The sequence below is a fragment of the Ursus americanus genome, chromosome 31 (genome assembly GCF_024610735.1).
Source record: "Ursus americanus isolate L20-20 chromosome 31, mUrsAme1.1.p, whole genome shotgun sequence".
Classification (NCBI taxonomy): Eukaryota; Metazoa; Chordata; class Mammalia; order Carnivora; family Ursidae; genus Ursus; species Ursus americanus.
Window position 1 is genome coordinate 15,407,225 of NC_142157.1, and position 24,503 is coordinate 15,431,727.

Below are 24,503 nucleotides of genomic sequence, written 5' to 3' on the forward strand. Positions count from 1 at the left end.
ACCGGCACTGCGCGGTCAGCCCTTGCAAGCGGGCTTTGCCCCAGCTCTCTCTAGAAACACGGTGCCCTCCCTGGAATGTGTTTCTCTCTTCTGAGCAACCTAGTCAGAGCTGTTTGAGGAGTTTCTACTTAAGATTGTAATAAGGAGGTGGGTAAATCATCGGGGTGAAATGCCCACGATTACGTGTCATGGATGGTTCTAGCCTCATGCATAAGGGTGCAAGGTGGCAAGGCCCAAGCAGCCCTGGGCCACCTGGCTGGTTCCTAAGCCAGCAGCCCAGCCTGGGGATGGCCTCAGCAGCTTTGTGGGCCCCTCCAGGGACTGGCACAGGCTGATGGGCCCTGGGGGTGGGCCCAGGTCTCCTCTCCTGTGTAATGACAAAGACTGCCTCTTTGACCAGCTTTGGTGAGGCTCCTCCGAGCCCTCTTCTCTGCTAGGCTTTGTCCTTGGTCGGCTCAGCCCAGTTTTAGCAAAGAATTCTACTAAGTCAATTTAGCAAGAACCCCCTGTTCTTGACATCTGATCTGGTTCCGCATTCCCCGCCCTGGACATCCAAGCCCTTGGCCTGCTTTCAGCAAGAATCTCCCTAGCCTTGCTATGCTGCCTTCAGAGTTGAGTTCAATTTCTCTCCCCCTGCTGCGGTGGCCTTGACTCAAGTCTTCCTTGGTCTTTTTAACACACAGCTCTGCGAGTAATTTTTCCTTGACACGGAATGAGGCTACAGTCCCTAAAACTTTCCATTGCTGTGCAGGCGCTAGTTAGTGGTTCATTCCCATTATCGAAGCAGTCAGTGTGCACAAGAGGAAATACAAAAAGTTTTTTCTTTTAAACCCTCAGCATAGAATTTTACCTCATTAGTAAACACAAATAAATAAAAAAATCCATGCCAAGTAAGTAAAAGTGATAGAAACCAACGTTTGCAGGTAACGGCTTGTATCCTTATGCATTTCTCGTAGTTTGCACATTAGTGGACTCTTTCTGACAAGAAACGAGGCCGTGTGTTAAAAAAATAAAAACCAAGGGCATCTGGCTGGCTGGCTCCATCAACGGAGCGTGTGACTTGTGATCTCAGGGTCGTGAGTTCAAGCCCCATGCTGGGTGTAGAGTTTACTTGAAAATAAAATAAAAATAGGGGCGCCTGGGTGGCACAGCGGTTAAGCGTCTGCCTTCGGCTCAGGGCGTGATCCCGGCGTTATGGGATCGAGCCCCACATCAGGCTCCTCTGCTGGGAGCCTGCTTCTTCCTCTCCCACTCCCCCTGCTTGTGTTCCCTCTCTCGCTGGCTGTCTCTATCTCTGTCAAATAAATAAATAAAATCTTCAAAAATAAAATAAAATAAAAATAAAGAGAACAACAAGAACATTTTAACTGAGTGAAAAATACTTCGGGGACTAATTTTTTAAAACTACTTCATGCAATTTTTTTTTAATCTGAAGGCATAAAAAGCCCAAATGTGATAAGTTAACAAAATGTCGTCTTATAATTTTTGCTGTATAATCATGGAGAAGGAACAGTTCTAACGTATAACTGTTTTTTATAATTTACTTGTGAGTCTAAAACACCCAGGGACTCTCTGACAAAATTAATCATGGAAGGAGCCAAATGAGGCCAGAGAGAAATAGAAGGGGGTCGATCCTAGGATATGAGAAATTCGTCATGGGAACTCTGGGAGAAAAGCCATCTTGGGAAGAGCAGAGCCGCCCCTCCGGGGCCCCTTCGTTCCCGGGCACGTGCTGCCTCACCCTCCAGGGGGGTCCCTCAACAGGCCTCACACAGCTGGCAGGTGGGGAAAGGAGGTGAAACACTTAGCACAGACTGATGGGAGAGTTTCTGTGAGTGGAATGTTAGAGCAGCTCTGGGGAAGGAGGTCAGTGGTTATAAACTGTATCTGCTTTCATGTTCCTGGGCATGCGGGTCAGGATGGCGACTCCTTTGCAAATTAATTTTAGTTCCTGGACCAGGCATCATTGAACGTGGCTCTGAGACCCTGGGCTGCAAGTATAATCGTGTCTTTGTACACAGCTCTGAAATCAGAGTAAGGCGTGGGGCTTGTTGGTTGCAGATTTAGTAGGCTGGGTTTTCTAACAGTTACTTTATGTTGTTAGTGACACATTGATGCTTAACTTCCATAGTTTAGTTGGTTCAATATACAACCTAATAATTTTGATTTTAAAAATGCAATTTCGCCTTATGATCTAATATCCCCTTGGGAGCTCATAAAGGCTGGCATTTTCCTCCTGCAGCATATGAAAAGCTCTCACTTTAAATGGGGCCCTCTTATTCTCCCAGCTGGTGCTGTGAAGTGTCATAAATTCATAGGAAATGTAGAAGCTAGGAATCTAAATTTTACCTTACTGGGCACAATTCTAGTACCCTCATGCAGAACACAGTTTCCCTGCCATGGTTTTGGTTAAAAAGTGGGACTGGGAATCTAGCGATACCTGAGGATTTGTTTTTCCAATTTCACAATTTTATAAAATCCTCGAGAAGTGAGAGATTGGGTCTGTTGGCCAGCACGTGCTTCAGCAGCCGGCCTGCCCAGCTCTGGGAGCACCTCACCTGAAAGTTCTAGCTTGTCTCCTGGGGCATCGCCCTTTGGTTGTGGGCCCAAGGCTGGTGGCATCTCCAGGTTTGGAATTGACTTCATGATATTGGCCTGAGCTTCTTCTAGCAGCTTCTCAAACTCTTTCCCATTATAGTGGTCCAGGTTTTGCCTCTTCTCTTCCCACTTCCTTTCTGCTTTCTGCAGGAAAATCACAAGTGAAGAAAGTTTAGCCACCAGAGGGAGAGCTCATTAGAGATTTCATGTCGGTATAGGGGTAAGTGTGACACAGGTAAAATGTTGATAAAATAATGCTCTGGCGTCCGTGCTGAGGGACATTCTTGTACCTCAGACAACCCTGCCTCTGTGCTCTCTGCCACTTAAGCCCAAGTAACTGACATTCATTCACAGAGAAGTGAGCTCAGAAACCCAAATTCACTCGTTAACGGATTACTGAGCACTTATGCTACCTTTTCCAATAGTAATAAAAAGGACACAGGGATATGGTTTCAAAAGGACTCATCCCATAACCAAGTTTCTGTTCTTGAAACTGAGTTTTCATCGCAGAGGAGATGTGCAAACGGACAGCAACAAAAACCAAAACACTCATTGGGAACAAAGATTCCTAGACCTCCATTCCACGTCTGCCTAAGAATTGTTATATGGGGTCAAACGTTCTTATGTATAAAATGGGGGTTATGTCGATGACCTCTAAGCTCCATCAAGTTCTACGGTAGGGGGAAATACGTGAAATGCATTTTTAAATGCCTGTACATTTTTGAAAAGAACATTTTCCTGTGATTTTGGGGTGGCACAGGTATCATTCCAGATGGGCAGAGGGGAAGTTGCACTGGGATTACTAGAACCCCGCAACGTAAGAAGGGGAGGAGACCGAGGAGATCGCTTTATTAGCACACTTTACACAGGAGACGCTGGGGCCCAGGGAGATGAGGATTCGCCCAAGACTCACGCCATGTAAACAAGAGTCTCCACCATCACCATCCTTACCAACCCCTCCTCCACTTTCTCTGTCCTTCCTAGCATTTATTATCCCCTGGCATACACTGGTTCTCATCTCTCCCTATAAGCTCATACATTCCTTGAAAGCACGGACTTTGTCCCTTCGGTTCACTGCCTGCCCCGGAGCCTGTACGGACCCGGAGCACAGCAGGGCTCAGATATTGGGTGTGAAGGAAGCTCCCCTCATTCATCAGCAGCGGGTTAGACAGAAAGTCCCAGGCCTGACTTTCTGCAGATCAGGGCATTTTTAGAGATGACTTATAAATTGAAACTTACAATACACACATACCAACGGTAACTGTGCTCAGTGGGTTCTCAACAGATACTTCTTACATGAACGAGTCCTCCTACTGACATCATTTCCATACAGACATGTCTGAAGGGGCAGATCCACTCCTCCTTGGGAGGAAACGTGTTTTCAGGCTGCACCCCTGCACCGCAGGGCATGAGGCAATCACATTTCACCCCTCCTGTGAGATGCATTTTATGAGCGGCTGGCTTGGATCAGGGGCAGAGCCACTGACTTGGGGGCGGGCAGAGAAGCCACGTAGGGTTCAGAGGCCCGGCTGCCATGACCGTGGCCATGGCAGTTTGAAGAGGTTATTTTTCTCTTGAGACCTGAATTACCCACTGCGGACGTGCGAGAGAGACAGGATGGTCAGGACCAGGGTCTGGGCTAAGGAGTGGAGGGCATATGGGGCAAAGGAAGGAGGAAGCATCGTGACTCAGGCACTGACACCAGCTCTTGATAAAAAGAATCTTTAAAAACATGGCCTGTTTTCTGTTCTGTGACGTTAGGACCTAGTTTTCTCTTTCCATTTTTTTTTTTTAAAGATTTTATTTATTTATTTGACAGAGATAGAGACAGCCAGCGAGAGAGGGAACACAAACGGGGAGTGGGAGAGGAAGAAGCAGGCTCCTACCGGAGAAGCCTGATGTGGTGCTCGATCCCATGACTCTAGGATCATGCCCTGAGCCGAAGGCAGATGCTTAACGACTGTGCCACCCAGGCGCCCCTCTCTTTCCTTTTTGACTGCCTCTGCCTTTTATCCCAAGACTATGCTAATTACTTCCCATCCCACCCCCTTAATTCTAGACCCACACCTTAATGCATTCCGTACATTGTTTCAGAGTGCTTTTCTGAAGCTATTTTTTTTTTTAAGATTTTATTATTTATTCGACAGGATAGAGACAGCCAGCGAGAGAGGGAACACAAGCAGGGGGAGTGGGAGAGGAAGAAGCAGGCTCATAGCGGAGGAGCCTGATGTGGGGCTTGATCCCATAACGCCAGGATCACGCCCTGAGCCGAAGGCAGACGCCCAACCGCTGTGCCACCCAGGTGCCCCAATGAAGCTATTTTTTTATGGCCGGGCCAAGCAGCAGTATTTTTTGGATGGCCACCCCAGGACCCTGAGACATCTCGGATGCTTTGCAAGCTCCTCTAAATCTGGCTTCAGCCTGTGTTGCCAGCCTCGGCTCCTCTGTCTTGTTCCCATTAAACAGGTTTACTCGTGGCTCTCTTCGCTCCAGCGTGCCTCCGTCCCAGCCTGCCCTCACCACCCTGCTCCACTCACCCAGACTCTACTGATTTTTCGAGACCACTGGCAAACCCTCTGCAGGCCTGCATTCACCAGTGGTAAGCCGGGGCCTGTACGTGCTGGCTGGGGGGAGCTGACTCACAGTTCTCCCCAATTGTACGTTCCCTGACATCCTGCTGTAACTTGACATTGGCGATGGTGGGAAAATACACCACAGAAACGGGCAAATTCTACAAGTCAGGGCGTGGTTAAACACTTCCCAGCACACTAGGGCCTCACTTCCTACCCTTCTTGAAATCTGATGACTTTTCTCTTAATCTGGCCACTGAAACCCATTTATAGGGCTAAAAAATCTATCTTTGATATAATCACATAAATATTTGACAAAAATCTATCTTTGATACACATACACATATATGTACTATCTTTACAACCAGACGATAAACTCCTCAAGGAAAGGACCACGTGTTATTCCCTTATGGGGCTACGAGAAATGGAAATAGGACCGTACCTCGATAGACACCGCCCTGTTCTTGGCGCTCACGCTGTGGATTTCCTCGATGAACAAACTCTGCATGGTGGAACCGTTCATGGGAGTCTGTGGGGACTGAGGGGCCTGAGCGGACGACAGCGCGGAGGTCCCCTCCTGTGCGGCGGCTGGAGGGCTGGCCGGGTGAGGACCGGTCCCGGCAGGCAGGTGCTGGGCAGGGTTCAGCAGGGCGGCGGAGAGCTGGGAGGGCTGGATGACCACAGGGGAGCTCTGTGCATGGTGAACGGTCAAGGGCACCACTTCCGACTTCATGTCGCTGGGGACTCCTGCCGCGTGGAGGGGCTGGCCCGAGGCGTGGGGTGCCTCCTCCTGGCTCTTCAGGACTTCGGCGGCCGTGGCCTTCTCCATGGCCACATACTGAGCGGCCTGGGCGGCATCTGCACCCTTCAAGAGCCCGTCGGTGACATGTCTGGGAGAAACCAGGCATAGCAGCATTAACTCTTAAAATGGGTAGTTTGTATTTTATTTTCATGGCATGGCCTTGAACGCTGTGTCATCCCCAAGCCGGGCAAGCTGCGGTTGCAAAATTAAGACATTCGAAAACCCAGAGTAGCAGCTCAGGGTTGAGGGTTTCCATAGCAACTTCCTAATGCCCTCCGATTGCCTCCTGGCTGTCTCTAGTAGCTGCTTTCTCAGTCCTTCCTCAAGAGATGGGCTGTCTCTCCCTTTCCACTAGCACCGCCATGCCCAGCCAGATGCCGTTCCATCACTTTCTGCGTGACGGTGGCACATATGATGCTAACAATAACTCCTGTACCCAGTCCTGGCTGGACAGCCCTCAGAGATACTCAGTTCCAACACCCAAAGCTTCCCGAGCCCTCCACGCTCTCCTCCGTTCACTGCCGAAGCCCTGGGGAGGGCAGCTCATACAGCTGACCTCTGAACAGCATGGGAGTTAGGGGTCCGGACCCCCGGCACAGTGCCCCCTCAAAAAAACTTAACTAATAGCCTACTGTTGACCAGAAGCCTTACCTATATCATAAACAGTTGATTTACACATATATTGTATGTTATCACTGTATTCTTACAACAAAGAGAGAAAAAATACTGAGAAAATCACAAGGAAAAGAAAACACATTTACTGTACTGCCCTGTATTCATCGAAAAAAATTCTTACACAAGCGGACCTGTGCAGTTCAAACCTGAGTTGTTCAAGGGTCAAGTGTATTCTATTTCCTCGCCCGTGCTCTTCATGCCACTCAGCCTCCCGACCTGGACTCGACCAAGCCTTTCTGCAAGGTCAACAGTGACTTCAAATCTAGCAGCTGGGCTGGTCCTCATCCTCCTCTGCTTTTTGGGGTCATTTGAAGCTATCCGTCAATTTCCACCCATGGTGCAGTGGAAAGGACGTGGTTTTGGGGTCAGACAGACCTGTGCCTGAATGTCATCAGTCCAGCCATGTTCTAGCTACGACGTGGGGAACCTTACCTTTCTGAGCCTCAGACAGTTTTCTATAGAATATAATAACGATGAGGACGAGGACGGGAGGATGAGAACGCCTTCTAATGCCTTCCTCGGGGTTACTGTTAGGATCAATGTAGTTATATGGCAGACGATGTCAAACTTGACCGATAATCTTTAATCGGTGCCTCGTGTTCTTACGTTCTTTCTTCTTTGATTTGAAAAAAGACAATTGCCTTTGGTGACTCTGCTCTGCTACTCCCTTCTGTTTCTTTTACCAACCCTGTTCCTTCGATCCCCGAGGGTCCCCAAGGATCTGTTCCCCCTTTTCTGTCTCATGCTACTGTGCCCTTTCTTCCACGGCCACTAGTCATCTTCATGAAAGCGACTTCCAGTTCTGAACCTCTCCTCCCACCTGCCCACCCCTGCCTCGAGTTAGGCAGCGCCTTGCCTCTAACACCCTCTCTTGAACTTTGGTGCGTATCTCTGCTTCTACCTGAAGGCATCTGTGCTCCTGAACGGAAGGAAGCTAGTAAAATATTGTGATCCATTCCTCACCTTTAAAGAACCAGCTTCAAATGACTTTTTTTTTTTTTTAATGTCTTACTAGGTTTACTAATGTTAACTAAGGCTGTGCCAAACGCAGCCGGTCTGAGCTGAAGACTCGGGACCTCCGGTCATACTGCAGTAGAACATTTGGGGTGGGAAGGAGTCGCTGCCTCCCCTCGGGACGTTTCCCCACCCCCGGGGAGGCCCGGTTACCTCCGCAACATGGTCAAGGTGTCGGTCATGCTCCGCACCCTCTGGAGCAGACTGTCCAGCCTGTGGGGCTCCTCCTTCAGAAACCGCACGGCCTCTACCTCTATGCGCAGGATGGCTCGCATCTTGTTTTGTAGGGTTGGAAATTCTCCTGCAAGCCAAGAGCAGAGGGTGCGTTGTAGGAGAAAAAGCAGAACAGGGAGCCCCACCCCGCATGAGCACTGGATAGGGCTGGACGCGTGGGGTTCGTCGGCCACCATGCTCCACACACATCTTCAGGAGGCAGACGCCTGTCAGACAGAGCTGGGCTCCAGGTGGCCTCGGGCAAGGGCGGAGGTCCTCTGCGCCTCATTTCCTGTCTGTATATTCGGGATAAAGGCAACTGTCCCTTGGGGTCATTTGTAATGAATCTGGCACGGGTGCCCTGGAGCACTGAAAGAGCCCAGTGGAGAGAAACGGTCACTAGAATCCCTTAGTCCTAGATCCCACTGCACCCACTAAAACAGAAGCTCCAAGAACACAGGGGTATTTGCCTATTTCGTTCAGTGACGCATCCCAAGTGCCTGGAACAGCGCCTGGCACACGCAGGTGCTTGATGACCACTCGCACGCACACATGCACGAATGAACGAATCCTTCACTCCTGGACAGATGTCTAAACGCCCCAGGAGACAGGCTTCGGACTTCTCCCTTCAAGGAGGAGGCTCACCTTTCAGGGTAGCTACAGCTTCTCCCACTTGTCGCAGGAGGAAAGCCCCGTCTTCCACGTCTTTTAGAGTGACCACTCGGCTGGCTGATGTAGAGTCCTTCTTCAAGTCTTCAACAAAGTCTTCCAGCTCACTGTGGGGGGGGGGAGGGGAGGAGCAGACCGGCAGATGGGGGTGAACACCGAGGTCCTCAAAAAGGACAGCTGCAGTAGCAAAGGGCTCGTCCCAGCCCCCCTGGCCTTCCGCTAAGATGGCAGCTCGCAAGAGTAGCGTGGCTTGGCTTAAATAGTCTGCTGAGGTGTAAGGCAGGTGCAAGGAAGTTGTTCATGGGGACGCCCTGGTTGGCCAGAGAGAAGATGGTGGCTGGCTGACAAAGGACCCATTCTTTATTTTCAGGGGGGATGCTGATGCCAACTAAGGGAGGGGTGTGTGCACTGTAATGTGACAAAGGGGATCGAGTGTGTGCACCATAGCGGGGCAAAAGGAGGGGTCCCGATGGGTTTAGTCAGCCTTCTCAACTTGGAACTTGATATTTTGGGCTGGGTAATTCTTTCTTGTAGGGGCCTGTCCTGTACATTGTAGGGTGTCCAGCAGCACCCCTGCCCTCTACCCACTAGATGCTAGTAGCAACCCCCCTCCCCGAGCCTGTGACAAATAAGGCTGTCTCCCTGGGGGAAGGGAGAGGAGGGGAGGGGAGGGAAGCAAACTTGCCCCTGATGGAGAACCTTACACTGACGATCTCATCAATAAGGACTGACTTTCCGCTCTAAGCTACAGAGGAAAAATGATCACAGATCTGATTTCTGGTGTTTGTGTGTAAGAGAGAGGGTGTGAGAGAAACACACACATACACACACACACACACATGCACACAGACACATATACACACATCCCCTAAGGTACTAGGGGATAGAGTTCCAACAGAACTAAATTAAGATCTTCTGCTTCAAAATGCAAACCAACCAACCAACCAAACAAACCGACAACATCCTGTCCCCCGGGCACGTTAATAACCGCATCCTAAACACATGTTTGTATCACTTCCATTTGCCTGTAAATCTGACAACAGAAAACCTCTGTTAAAGAACGTGGAGGAAAAGGATGTTGAGAGGGGAAGAACCACTAGGTGGCAGCAGGTGACCAGCATTCCACCTGCCTGCATACAGGGCTTAGCGCAGGCGGGGAAGAGAGAGAGAGGACACAGGGGGTCTGCAAAAAGATGGCCTTCCCAGACCTTTCCCCCTAAGCGGGCGCACAGACAGAGTTGCGGATGGCACAAACACAGTGGCAGGGACTCAGGCAGGATGCCAGGTGTGTTTCACAAGGACCATGGGGCAAGCACCAAATTCATCCGCTGTAGAGAAGCGGGATGGGGTTTTTGGTGACGTCCTTCATCCCGTTATGGAAAATGGACCCAATCTGCCTGTGATCCCTTCAGATGAAATGACACAATTTCAAACCCAAAAGGGAAAGCCTCATCCACTCCCTGTCCTCATCTGTGAACTATGGAAAGGTGCCACTGTTCTGTGAACCCACCCATGGGAAACTTCTTACAGCTACCACATCCCTGAGGAGGCAACATGTGCTGTCCCTCATAAGCGCTCTAAATACGGCACCTATGTGTGGAAAAATTATTTTCCATTTCATCACCAAACTGAAACATTTTAGTGTGCAGACAGGACACACTGTCCAGTCCTTCCAAGCTCTGAGGGAAGAGTTAAGACCCTAATGTTATCACGGTTCCATTAACAGCCCACAAGCCTGCCAGGCTGCAATTAATACTCCTGGGAGCTATCATCTGACCCCAAGTCAGCCTGCCTAAAATTCCGTTTTAATCTCTCCTACACAGTGTGCCTCTTGGATTTCATAAGTCTGCACACAGGAGACCCTTAAATGTCACAGCTTTGCCTTTGTTGATCAAGGAACATACATCAAAGTGTACTGATATTACTGTATACAACAATGTCACTTCTGTTCATTCGCTTACGATATCTTTTAGAAAGCAGTCGGATAAATTTGTTCATTCACAGTGTAACAGAGATCAGCGAGCTAAAATGAACGCTGAAGACGAATTTTCAATATTACATCATCAATATGACTGGAGATGTGAACTCTGCTCAAAGGAGTGCCAGATGTGCACAGATGCTGTGGTTTATATGTAAATCTGTTCGATTTGTGTAAGCTGCCTTTCCTTCCACCTTAGTTAAAAAGAAGCATCAATTTGTCCGAATATATTTCATCTATTAGAAGCCCAATTATTTCCAAATGGAAACCCACTAAAGAGGAATGATCTTGATTCAATTTCTCTCCACAGTTCTAGACCCAAATTTCATTTCTCTGCCATCTGAATGGCTCAACAGTAACTTATCCTAATATGACACCCAAGGGAACTTATTTTCCTGTGTGTGTGTGTGTGTGTGTGTGTGTGTGTGTGTGTGTGTGTGTGTATAAGGAGAAGAGCAGGGGAAGAGAAGGGAGGGAGAGGAGATCATTGTTTTCCTAATGTTCCAGAGCTGAACTTTCCGGCTGTCTTTTGTAACCCGCTCTCCATCGCTCCTCTGATCCCTCTAATCAGTCCATTGCATTTGATTTTTCTTCCCATTCCTATCTCTACGCCTTGATTCAGGCCTTACTGATTTTTTTTTTTTCCTAAAAGTTCTGTTAAGCCAATTTATGGAGAATCCCCTCAGCTTTGGAATCTAATCAAGCTTTTTTTTTTTTTTTTTTTTTTAAGATTTTATTTATTTACGTGACAGAGAGACAGCCAGCGAGAGAGGGAACACAAGCAAGGGGAGCAGGAGAGGAAGAAGCAGGCTCCCAGCGGAGGAGCCCGATGTGGGGCTCGATCCCGGAATGCCGGGATCACGCCCTGAGCCGAAGGCAGACGCTTAACGACTGCGCTACCCAGACGCCCCAGGCCTTACTGATTTTTGACTGAACTGTTACTACGCTTCCAATATGGCTTCCCCGACAGCGATGCTTCCCCCTCCATCAGTCCCGCACGTGATCACCAGAGGGACCTTTCTGAAATACAGCTCTGACTTCACTACGTCCTTGATCAAAAAACTTCAGTGGCCTCCGCATCAGGCCGGCAGTAACTGTCAAATGTGAAGACACTTCAGGATGTCCCCTGTAGCTCTGTAAAGTGCACATTCTCCGGCTCCATCCACACAAGTTCTGAATCTGGGCTTGGACCCATGCGCTTACACGAAAAGCCCGGGATCCTGGTTTCTGTCACGTGATCTTCCAATCTCGGTAAACACAGGCCCCACAGACGTCAAGCAGGCATGCCAGGCTGAGTGTGGTCTCAGATATGGGCAGTCACCAAGCAAGCGGGAATGGCGTTACCCAGATACGAGACATGATCTGCGTCTTGCACCCACTCTCCCGCCACAGTGGGAGACCCGCAATTCTCCAAGGACACCTTGCACCTTCCTTCTCCTGAGACTTGCTGCTTCACAGGCTTCTCTGCCCGGGAGCCCCCCCACCGCCGCCAGCCCGCACTGACGGAACCCCACCTATCCTCCAGGCCATCTTGGTTCAGTTTAACCAACCATTTGAGACCCCACTATAAAAATGGCACCGCCCTGGGCAAGGGGGCACGTGAAAAATAACTTATTTCAGGTTAAGTCTTCTTGATCCCTGGAGCCCAGAGGAATCTCTCCTTTGTCTAGGTTCACCTGTCACCTGTCAGTCACCTGCTTTGTGCTGTACACATTCTCGTATGTTCGGCTTCCCCAGATTGGATTCCTCCTCTGCCCTGTGCACATCTTACCCGTGTGTGGCCTCCGCACCATACGTCCCCCATTCCCCTTCCTACCTCGCTCTGGGGCGGGGCTACTAGTCCTGGCTAGTATCGAGACTAAAGATGCTTTTTCTAGGCCAGAAGCAAGACTTACCTCAGCTCCTCAAGAAACACAAGCTTGAAAAGAAGAAAAGTTCCTTTTTTGTAAATTAATTGGAAAATTGATGAAATAGTCTTAAAAGGGTATGTATTTTTAAAGAAGCTTTCAAGAAGCATCTTAACACCTAGATTTAGACAACTGGGCTGTCACAAAAACATTTCCGACAAACAATAGCCTTATCGCCTCACGGTGGGTGATCAACTGTCTACACACACATGAACTACATAAAATTTTGGAAGCGATTTTGAGAGGTCAGTGAACGGTGGTCAAATTCCATTTTTTAGGAAAGTAGGAACTCTAATTTTCTTTTCCCCTCTGGACTGCTACTGAGAGGGACATTCTATTTTTAATGCGACACGCTGGGTTGGCATGGGAAGTGATACAAGCTCAAGTATCAAATAGGGGCTAGAAAGTAACACTTTCCATCATGGAGACTTCTGGACCTTCTGCTCATGAGAAGAATGGGAAAGTTGTTTCTTTGTAGTCCCAACTGGGGAGATTTAAGAAGGGAATTAGCGACAGTAGGGGAACCCAGAAAAATGGCTATTCATGATACTAGAAGGTGAAATCATTCTATGATAAATCTTCATTGCATAACAAAACATATCTTACCATAACAGATGGGCCTGCCCTAGGGACTGGGGAGTAATAAAACTGCTCATTTCAATAGTGGGAATTGACAGGTGTTTTCAGTAAGAACCTCACAGAAGATTGATAATATCCAAGGAGGTATCTTTCATTCCTGGATCAGACATACTCTACACGTTACATTCTTCTTCTGCGCTTTTAACTACAGTCGAATAATAGGAAGATAATTTCAACACTGTTATCTTGGCTATTAGTTTTCATTTACTGAGATTAAAGGCAGACTTCCCGTGTGTCACTGGGTCCTGCCGTTTGCTTCCTTTAATTGGATGTGCGCCGAGCCCTACACAGGAGTGTGGTGTCCCGGCTTTTAAAGAGACAAGCGCAGGTGAACTTTCTGGGGCTGGATGGAGGGGCGCTACGGGCCCGCGGATGCCCAGAAGGGGCAGAACTCCAGCGTGTGCCCAGTAGGGGCTCAGGAGAGAGAGCGGGAGAGAGCAGCACCGAGGAAGGGCCTCGTGGCTCGGCAAGGACAGGGCCCTTTCCGGCTCGCACAGAGGAACACGCAACAGGTGCTGGGCACTCACCACAGCTTCTTGACGATCCTCTCCTCTTCGTGTAGGTACTTCTGTCTCTCCTGCTCCACCAGGACACGCTGTCGCTGCACGGGGTCCTCCAGCCTCTTCATTGTTCCAATCACTTTGCCGTTGATCTCCAGCTCAGCCTTCTTCATCATCGCCCTCAGCAGCTCCTGGTTCTGCAGCTGTCGAACAAACGAAATCGGCCTCAGCGGGGCTCAACGGACTGCCTGACGGTCTTCGGCAGCGGGTCTGGGGAAACAGCCCGGCAGCTGAGGACTTACGGCAGCGAGAAAGGGAAGGAAGCGACGACCGTGTTTAATATTGCTACTTCAAGCCCCATCCGAGGTTTGGCTGCCAACAGACGACCAGACGTTCGTGTCTGTGTCTGCAAAAAAAATTAGGAGGCTTTCTAGACTCTGGTCAGTGCATCCTGGACAACAGGCATAACCTCTCGTTGACCTGTTTTTATAGGAGCAGCTGAAAACACCAGCTTTGGGGCCAAGCACTCATTTTTGGATGGTTTTCTACATCTGTAGAAGCGCCTGGGAATCATTTGCAAGCCCCAAATTGAAACAGAACCGAGCGGGTGATAATGCAGAACCCGGTCGCCCCCCTCCCCTGCCCTCCCTCCTTGAAGCCACGTGACCTTGGGAACATCACTTTCTCTTTCTTTGCGCAAGACTTCAGCCGCAAGAGTGGAACCTTTAGGAATACGGCTTACGGTGTTAGGAGAAGACCATCTATAACGTTGGGAGAGATACTCCCTGCACCAAAATATTTCTTCCCGCCTACTCTACACCTCCTTCCATCATAGTGCCCGAAATACCCTTATTACTTGGTCTTTTAGATCTCAAAGGCTTTTTTTTTTTTTTAACCTTTGACCCCCTTCACCCATTTCTCACACCTCTTCCTCTGGCAACCACCAATCGGTTCTCTGTATGTATGAGTTTTTTGGGTTTTTTTTTCTTCCCACCCATAAGAGAAAGTTGCACGGTATTTGTCTTTCTCTGACTCATTTCACTTAGCATTATGTCCTCAAGGCCCATCCATATTGTCACAAATGGTAAGATTTCACTCTTTTTTATGGCTGAATAATAGTCCACGGTATATATACACCTCCTATTTTTATTTTTTAATTTTTATTATTGAAGTAAAGTTGATAGACAATGTTATATTAGTTTCAGGCGTGCAACGCAGTGATTCAACAATTCTATACACTCAATGCTCAATGAAGTAAGTGTAGTCACCGTACACTATTATGACAATATTATTGACCATTCACCCACTGATGGACACTTTTGTTTCCATATTTTGGCTATTGTAAATAGTGAAGCAATGAACACTGGAGTGCATATATCTTTTTGAGTTACTGTCTTTGCTTTCTTTAAATAAGCACCCAAAAGTGGAATTGCTGGGCTATATGGAATTCCCTTTTTATTTTGAGAAACCTCCATATTGTTTTCCACAGTGGCTAACCAATTTACTTCCCCACCAACAATGTATGAGGGTTCCCTTTTCTCCACATCCTCACCAACATTTTTTATTTCTTGTCTTTTTGATACGAGCCATTCTGACAGGTGTGCGGTGATATCTCATTGTTGTTTTCATTTGCATTTCCCAGATGATTAATAGAGTTGAGTATCTTATCATGTACCTGTTGGTCATGTGTCTTCTTTGGGAAAATATCTATTCAGATCTGCCCATTTTTAAAAATCGGATTGTATGGGTCTTTTGGTATTGAGTTCTACATACTCTGGATACTAACCTCTTATCAAATACATGATTTGCAAATATTTCATCCCATTCAGTAGGCTGCCTTTTCATCTTATTGATGGACTCCTTTGCTGTGCAGAAGCTGTTTACTTTGATGTAGTCCCATTTGTTTTTTCTTTTGTTGCTTTTACCTTTGGTGTGTTTCAAAAATTCATTGCCAAGACCTATGTCAAGGAACTTACCACCTATGTTTTTTTTTTTCTAGGAATTTCATAGTTTCAGGTCTTACGTTCCAGTCTTAAATCCATTTTAGAGTTAATTTTTGTGTTTGGTGTAAGACGGTGGCCCAGTGTCATTCTTTTGCATGAGGCTGTCCAGTCTTCCCAGCACTGTTTATCAAAGAGATTGTTCTTTCCTCATTGTATAGTCTTGGCTCCTTTATCATAAATTCATTGACCATATTTGCGTGGGACCATTTTTCTGGGCTCTGTATTCTGTTCCATTGATCTGTGTGTCTGCATTTATCCCAATACCATACTATGTGGATTATTATAGCTTTGCACTATACTTTGAAATCAAGGGAGTGGGATGCCTCTTGCCTTGCTCTTTCTCAAGATTGCTTTGGGCTCTTCAGGGCCTTTTGTGGGTCCACCTTGGATCAAACCCCCAATCCTGGCTACTATGAGACTTTGGCATGTTACTTAGACTGACTTGGTCTCCATTTCCTTATCTTTAAGGATGAGGACTCACTTCCCTTAGCAGAGCTAGTCTGAGGATTAAAGGAGATACTGCTTGATACAGAATAAGTACCCAACAAATGTAGATTTGGCTCTGGCCTATTTCAGTGTATCAGTTAAGAGAGAATCCGTGTCCCTCTTGTTTATACGGGTCCACGTACCAAACATCATGCAATCACAGACCACTAAAGCATAGTACTTGATGTTGATGGTTGCCTTGATAGTGATTCCAGATGAGCTCAAGCCTCTTGGCAATTTACTATTTTGCCCTGGATTTTATGTAGGCTGCCTGCATGCATAATACCACAATATCCATAGAATTTTCCATATAGTTTCCAGAGCACTCTCGTTTCTTACCCCAGAGAGTATACGATGTGCGGTTTGCATCTGGTTTCATAAGAATTTAGTCATAACTTGAGTCCTGTTTCTAAGTCCTGTATTAAGGATTTCTCTGGGGCAGGACAGTTTTCGGACAGCATATCCATCAAGTGAATGTATTCAGTCAGCCTCAAAGACCACAGTTACGTCATACCTATTATATTCTACCTAAAGCTTCCCTGAAATTTCCATTAGCTGCTATTGGTTCGTCTATTTTTGTGTTCTGGTTTCACGGACTGGAGGACAACTACTGTATATCGCATCCTGGGAGGGACATCTTCATCAGTTGTCCATTATGTGCGCAAATGCCATCTGACCATGTTACCCTCAGTTCAGCACTTCATCATGCTGTCCAGTTTTGCCGAATAAAGATAAGACATTTCAACACGAGCAACAAGCAGAGCCCCATCCTGTCCCAGCACCAGCTCTACTGATCAACCGGCCATCCAGAAAGGGATTGCCTGCGTTCAGTTCCTAGTTTTACCACTTAGTAGCCATGTGACTGTGGGCAGCTTATCAATCTCTCTGTGTCTGTCCATTAGAAGGGGCAATCGTCGTTCATATCTCATAGGCCGGTAATGGAGAGTGAGTGGGGGAATAAAGTGTTTATCACAGCGTCTGGCACAAACCTGGCCGCGGGGGTGGGGCCTGCAGTTTTGTCTGGGAGGGAACCAAATAAAATGTGCCCACCCTTGGGTTACTTCCTCTGAATGACTCATAATTATGCCCTCATTGCTTTTGCTAATAATGTCGGTTTATTGTGGTCTTAAAAACAGCCAGTATATTGCTGAAGGTCACCATGCATGGAGGGTGGCGAGTCCCTCCCTTGCTCTCTGCAGCTCCAGCTCTGCCCACGAGGCACAGGGAAGTCTGGCCCTTTCCCCTATCACCAGTCTCCTCGCACTACAGGCAGCTGGCAATCCCTGCTCTAACCACACAAACCTGTCGGCTCCTTTCTGCCACAGGGACTTTGCACCTGCAATTCCTTCCATGTTGTAATTTTTGCTCTCCACAGAGTCTCCAGGACACAGGGCCACTCACAGCAGGTACTGGATAAATACTGATAAATGCATGAATTAGGCAGTAATGTTGATAATAATGAACAAAGGAGAATCTGATATTCCTTCCTAGGTGGTAGATATATGGGCTGACCCATAGGCTCAGATATGCCTTGGGCTCAGCTCCCATGACAGTACTGGTTGTTGAAGACACACAGCAACACGGCCCGCTACCAAACGGCACACTTAAATTCAATGCCATGTGTCAAATCCCACGGAGCTATTTCCTTCGAAGGGGTGAGGAGATGAGGGGTCACAGATATGCAAGGGATAAATCAGTAGATGATTAAGTGTGTTGAAAAGTGATGAACACCTGGGTCCTACCCCCCTAGAGATTCTGATTTAACTGGTCTACTGTGCAGCCTGGGCGTGGGGCATTCTTTCAACTTCTCAGATGATTCTGATATGCCACCAAGGCTAAGCATTATGCCTACAAAAAGGACTCTCAAATGGAGAGATGATGTCACCATGCCACGAGCTCTGTACACAGCCCTCTGTCCCGAACCCTCCCGCCAAGTCTCACAGACAAGCTCCAAAAAAGTTATGGTCCCATTAGCAGTGGGTATTAACTATCACGCTGGACATTGTTACTGGAATACTTAAGATTCTTAAAATCAAAATTTGGAAGATGGGAAAAGTAAAGCCCTGAGAGGTTACGTAACTTGTGCAGGGTCACTCAGTAATTAAGGGCAGAATCAGGGTGAAAATCGAGTGTTTTGAATCCAACCCAGTAATTTTTCAAGCACCCCAAGTGCTCCTCTAACAAGGTAGGGACATGTCTGTTTTATTCCCAGCCACAAGCCCAGTTTCTGGCACACAGTAGGCACCAAACACATATCGGCTGTATACATGAATTTCAATTGAACATTACTCAGAAGCCTACAGACATAGCAGAAGAACACAACTGTACGTAACATTCAAGTTATTGAACTGGTAACATGGCAGGTTGCATTCAAATTATTTCACTTGAAGAGGAGGTTTGCCTGGAGTTCCAGGTTATATGATCCCCCTTCCAGAAAGAGGGGCTCACCAGAGCCAGCTGGAGGGAATAGAGAGGGAATTTTCCATAGCACAGTGCCGGCACCCAGGCAATGATGAGTTAATCATGAAGGAATAAGCATGTGCCCAGATTCTCCTCCTATTTTCCTCTAGTCCCCCACCCTCCTGCCTGGTGTTCCGGCCACTGGCCCCAGGACACAGGATGCCCCTGTTCATCCCAGCAGTGTGCGAAGTGCCAAGCTGATGGCAAGATGTAGACCCACACCTCTCTCTAAATGCTTCAAATAAATTAGTCATTAGCAGCTCATATCATTACATGTATTTTTGTTTAGAAATGATACCTACAGGGCGCCTGGGTGGCACAGTGGTTAAGCGTCTGCCTTCGGCTCAGGGCTGATCCCGGCATTATGGGATCGAGCCCCACATCAGGCTCTTCCGCTATGAGCCTGCTTCTTCCTCTCCCACTCCCCCTGCTTGTGTTCCCTCTCTTGCTGGCTGTCTCTATCTCTGTCGAATAAACAAATAAAATCTTTAAAAAAAAAAAAAAGAAATCATACCTACACGTCAATTAACTTAAAAACTCCTCTATCACAGTTTACAAACAATAAAATATACCCATTATAAGTGTGCACGTCAGTGAATTTTGACAAATGTATATATCAATGTAACCGCCGCTAATAAGACAGACCACACTTTTTTTTCATCACCCTAGAAAACGCATTCATGCTCCTTTGCAACGAATCTCCCCAAGCCCCGGCCCCAGCAAACCACCGATCTGTTTTCTGTCCCTAAAGATTAGTTCCTCTTATTCTCCACGGACATATACATGAAATGACACAATACGTAATCTTTTGGGTGCGGCTTCTTCCCTTCAGTATCTAGTTTTTGAGAGCCAGTGTACTGTTGAGTGTTTTCGTAGTCCCTTTACGCTAATGCAGCGTAGTACTGCATTGTGTGGCTAGATCAGCTGCATTGACTTATGGTGTACATACCAACATTTTGATGTGTGTGTATACATCGACTTGATTCTGATGCTCTTGCTTTAATTCACTTATTTCTGGCAGCAATTTTTGTAGTCTTTTTGATTCTATACACACACAATCAGGTCATTTGTGAGTAAAGCCAATTTTACTGCCCTACGGGTATGCCTTTTCTTTCTTTTTCAAGCCTTATTGCACTGGCGAGGATCTTCAGTACAATATTCAACAGAAGTGAGAGCAGCCTTCCTTGCTCTTGTTTCTGATTTTATGGGGAATGTGTGTAGTGTCTCACCATTAGCTATGTTTTCTGCAGGTTTTCAGACATCCTTTGTCAGGTTAAGGAAGTGTTCTACTAGAGTGCTCAATGTTTTTATCATCGGCACTGAATTTTGTCATTTTCTGTATTTATTGAAATAAGATTTTTCCCCTTTATTCCATTTATAGGCTTAAATACATTGACTCTTTTTTTTTTCTCATATTAAAACAATCTTACATACCTGGAATAAAACCAGGACAATATATTACCCTTTTTATATATTGCTGGATTCAATTGCTAATATTTTAGTAAGGATTTGTTACATATATTTTCATGAGGGATACTGGTCTATGTTTTCTTTTCTTATAATACCTGACTGGTTTTGCTCTTAGGGTAATGCTGCATTCATAAAATCCGTTGGTAAGTGTCCTCTATTTCCTGAAGGAGTTTTTTTGTTTTGTTTTTTTTTGTTTGTTTGTTTTTCCTTTCAATACCGTAAAGGTGTCATTCCATTGTTTCCAGACTTAACTTTTGTCTTTCAGGAGAAGTGGGTGTTAATTCTTATTTATATTTCCCTGTAAGTAAGGTGTCTTCCCCCCACCCCTAACCCCTGGTCTCTAGCTGCCTTTAAGACTTTTCTATTAATTCCCTGCTCCCCCCCACCCCCCGGGAGTTTGTTCAACTTTTTTGGTCTGTGGATTTATAGCTTTCATCACATTTAGAAAAATTCCAGCCACAATTTCTTCTAATGTTTTTCTTTTCCCTGGATCACTTAATATTGTTCCACAAACCACTAAGTTTCGATTCATTTTTTTCAGTCTTTTTTCTTTATACTTCAGTTTGAACAGTTTCTATTGCTATGTTTTCAAATTACTATTTTGTTTTGACAGTAATAAATCTTCTATTAAGTCCATTCAGATATTGTATTTTTCAACCCTTGAAAGTTACACTTAGATTTTTTTAAATCTTTCCTTTTCTTGTCTCATTGTGTTCATGTTTTTCTTTAAATCCTTGAGCATAATTATTATAGCTGCTTTAAAGTCCTTGCTGCTGTTCTTGTCTCCCTGCCATTTAGTGGTTGCTTTCCATCAACCGATTTTTCTTAAGGTTATGGATCACATGTCTAGTAATTTTTGATTGAGTGCTGGGCAGACCGTTCTGGATTTTGTTTTCCTTTATAGATGGAGTTGCTCTCGCAGATGGTTCAGTTACTTGTGGCTTTTTGGTCTTTAGGGGCTTGGTTTTAAGCTTTGTTAGGGTGAATCTACGGTAGTCTTTACCCTGGGACTCGTTTAATCCCAAGACTGGAACATGGTTCTTCTCTGATCTCTATTGAATGCCCCAGGTGACCAGTGAAACCTCTTGACTCTTGCTTGTCAAAATATGAACACTACCCAGCCCTGTGTGAGCTCTGGGGACTTTTTAGTGTAGAGCCTCCCACTCTGTTTTTGCCTGGCTTGGTGGTCTTTCTCATGGTACATGCTTGGCTTATTATTCAACGACAGACCACAGATTTATATAGTCTTTTCTTTGCAGAGCTTCCTCTTATTTGGTATTCTACTCCACAAATTCTAGCTGCTTCAGGTCTCTAAAGTTTGATCTGTCTTCTCAGTTAGGCTGTCAGTGCTCTGCTCGGTCATGCCTTTCTACGTCATGATCTGAAAATGCCCCCAGGCAGAAAGTTGAGTCAAGTGTAGGTTTCACTTCCTTTGCTTCTATTCTTCCAAAGATTACAATCCTGTGTTGTCTGTTATCCAATGCCTGAAAATAGTCGTTTCATATATATTTTTGTATGTTTCAGTTTTCTAGTTGTCAACAGTGGGCAGGTAAGTACAGTTATAGTTACCCCTTCATTCTGGAAACATAAATTTATTGTAATTTATGAAAAGACTCAGAAATAATGTTCTTGGCCATTAAATATCAACATCCAGAGACTAGGAAGCTACCTAAAACTAATTCCACTCCACCTCAAAATGGACACGTACTGCACATACTAAATCCTGATTTCTTAGGTAAAACCTAAGACTATCAGTCTAGCAACAGTGTCATACGATAGGACTGATTTTCTGTCCAGCAGTGACACTGAACAGTAGCTGTACCATAGATAAGGAAGTTTCAGGATAATAGCCAGATGCCAGGATGACTCCTGACTACCTGGTTAAGTTGCCTGGGCTGTAGGGAACAATGTCTAAGATGCTGGTCACCACCACGTGTTATCTGGGAGATGACTCCCCACCTTAGCCTCTGTGTGAAGGTCTATCTAGAGCTTGGTGCATTGTATGGCACTAAACTAGTTCCATTAATTATTGCTGCTCAGTAGGGAAAAACAGATCTGCTCAGCATAGGCCAAACTCTAGCATGTTTTCCTCAGGGATACACAGTCCCATGATCCTTTTTTTTTTGGATGTCCCAAGATAAATGAGACGCTGGCACATTTCTATGAGGCACTATCTGATTTAAAAAGACTCCTTAAGATAACCGTATTGAATTATATCATTTCAAACACAAGGTTTCTGTGTACTGCTATGTTTCTTTCTTATGTTGGTATTTTACCTCCTTCCTCTCTTAGGAAAGCACAGTAAATTCGCAGTAGTCGTAAAAATGGAATGCTAAGTTCAGAATAACCCCACTTTTTTTTTTTTTTAAATCTATCAGGAGGCAGAATAAGGAAATACAAACCAGAGGTGGGGGGAAACTGGAAATTAGAGAAGCAGGATATATCTATTCTCTCTTTAGGCCAAATCTCATCTGGCCCTTGTAGAACTTGTACCACGTCTTCTGGAAGCTTCTCTCTCCCCTCAGCCCACAGAGAGGGAAAGAACTGCAATCACTTCAGTGGATATGGGACTGCTTTGGGAAAATCCAGGTACTGTGGCATTTTGGAAAAAAAGATGTAGCTCATCATTTAGGAAAAGTAAGCTTTTTCTAGATTATACCAGAAAAGGTAATGGATAAAGATAATCACCTTTTGAAGGAAACAACTGTCAGGTACAAGACCTTCACCTGTCCCTTGTCCATTGTTGCCGGCTAAGTGCTGACCCAACTATTACCTTAGAATGGGCACATGACGACACGGAAGTTCCATATGGCTCTTGCACCTAGTACAACTAAGTAGAGAACACACTCTATTAGCCACTGGGAATGGGGTGCATCATTTCAAGTCAGGGTTTTGATGTCATCAAGTGTGTCTTTCACGCTTACAGGGTGGTGGGTACCCCATCTGTTTCTGCTCCACCCTTGACAGCTGAGATCTCAATATTTCTAAGAGGCATCTCAAAGGACTGAGCATTCATAAGACCCACAGGCAATAGTTCTTACCCTAGAACATTCTAGAATCACCAGTGCCTGGCCTCTGGTTCACATCAGTGAAGTCAGACTCTGGCAATGGTACTTGGGTACCTATATTTTTGTCAAAGGCCTCAGGTGATTCTAATAGGTAGCCAGGATTGAGAACCACTCTCTTAGACCAATAATTCGTGTGAAATAGGAGAGCAGGGAATTACATGAAGAGAGTTTCAGTGGTCTTCTTCAGCTTCTGTTTAGGCTCCTTTTGCCTCCCTTGACATTCTTTTTGCCCTATTTAAACTACCCATCCCACTGTGTCCTCAACAAATTTCTATTCCTGAGAATAATCCATCAATTCTGAAAATAAAATGCTCAAATAGGATATGCTCTACAGTCTAGGATTTCTCAGTGATTTAATTATCTAATTACCGAAGCCGGCTGCCAAGCACAGAAGATTTCATTCAGTTTCACTATTTTATAACACAGTTCAAAGAACATTTGAATTTCTAATTCAATTTTTGTTCTTTGGAGACTCTTCTACGGAGTTCCACGTATCTCTAATGATAGTTCCATTATTGGACTTAGAATCACTTTGGGGTTGCACCTCTTTTTCGGTGTATAACACATATGCAGAAGGAGAATTGGTGCCGAGATGGCTTAATTATTCTAAACTGTTTTTGTCTTAAATAGACAGACTCCCCTGACTGAAAAGACAGAGGCTTGCCAGGCAGGAAAGCTGACGGGGGCACAGGAAATACAAAGACTTAGGTAGAAACAACAGCCATGGTTTGGGAAACAAAGTGTTTAAGCTTTACCTCCCTAGGCCTCTGCTCTTTAGAACTGCACGAACTTCAAAGCCCATGAGCACGTCGGCTTTGCTCTTTATATTCCCAGAGCCAGAGAGGCCGAGCAATCCTGGGGCAGTAAAGGAAGCTGTGTGGTTAAGGTAGCATTCCCAGACCTTGACCGAAGAGTCACACTGTTTGAACAGCGATGATTCTGAAACCGAGCCACTGCCGTTCAAGGTTCGCCCAAAGTGGCGGGTTGTGGGGACCCCCACCCCTTGCCCGCCAGAAAACCAAACAAGGCCAGGGTGATGCTACGGCCACATATCGGATGTGCCAAACTTCAGAGGAAGCCTGGTACTTATGCTAAAGCAATTCCATCTCCTCCCCCCATACCAACACCTGCTCACTTTGGAAAGCACACCCGAGATTTAGGAGTTCTTTTTCTTGCGAGGGTCCAGGGAGGAGCAATAATCTCCAAACGGCCAGCAGGTGGCACTAATGGGCAGGAGCGGCGTGAGAACGGGCTTACCCTCCAAAAATCCCAGGGAAGAAGGTGGGACCTGGCAGACCCATTCCGGGGTCCACATTTGTCGTTTGACCTGCAGGGTACTAAATCATTGGTTTTTAATTACTTTCCAACATTTTTTAGAATGCATACAAAAATTTCATGTAAAACCTCTGTTTCCAGAAAAACCCTGGGCTCTAATTCTGTCGGGCGGCAAA

The 24,503-nt window shown here is 46.2% G+C and overlaps 1 protein-coding gene across 18 annotated transcripts in view; it reads right to left on the reverse strand.

Moving 5' to 3' along the window:
- KIAA1217 (KIAA1217 ortholog) overlaps positions 1-24,503 on the reverse strand; it is a 703,566-nt gene that overhangs the window by 14,281 nt on the left and 664,782 nt on the right. For all 18 annotated transcript variants that reach the window (XM_045787000.2, XM_045786992.2, XM_045787038.2 and 15 more), the window contains 5 exons: positions 13,593-13,768; positions 8,518-8,648; positions 7,813-7,960; positions 5,611-6,058; positions 2,559-2,742 (listed from right to left, as the gene is read on the reverse strand). In XM_045787000.2, the coding sequence (XP_045642956.2) occupies positions 2,559-2,742; positions 5,611-6,058; positions 7,813-7,960; positions 8,518-8,648; positions 13,593-13,768 (1,087 nt within the window). The remainder of the gene's footprint in view (positions 1-2,558; positions 2,743-5,610; positions 6,059-7,812; positions 7,961-8,517; positions 8,649-13,592; positions 13,769-24,503) is intronic.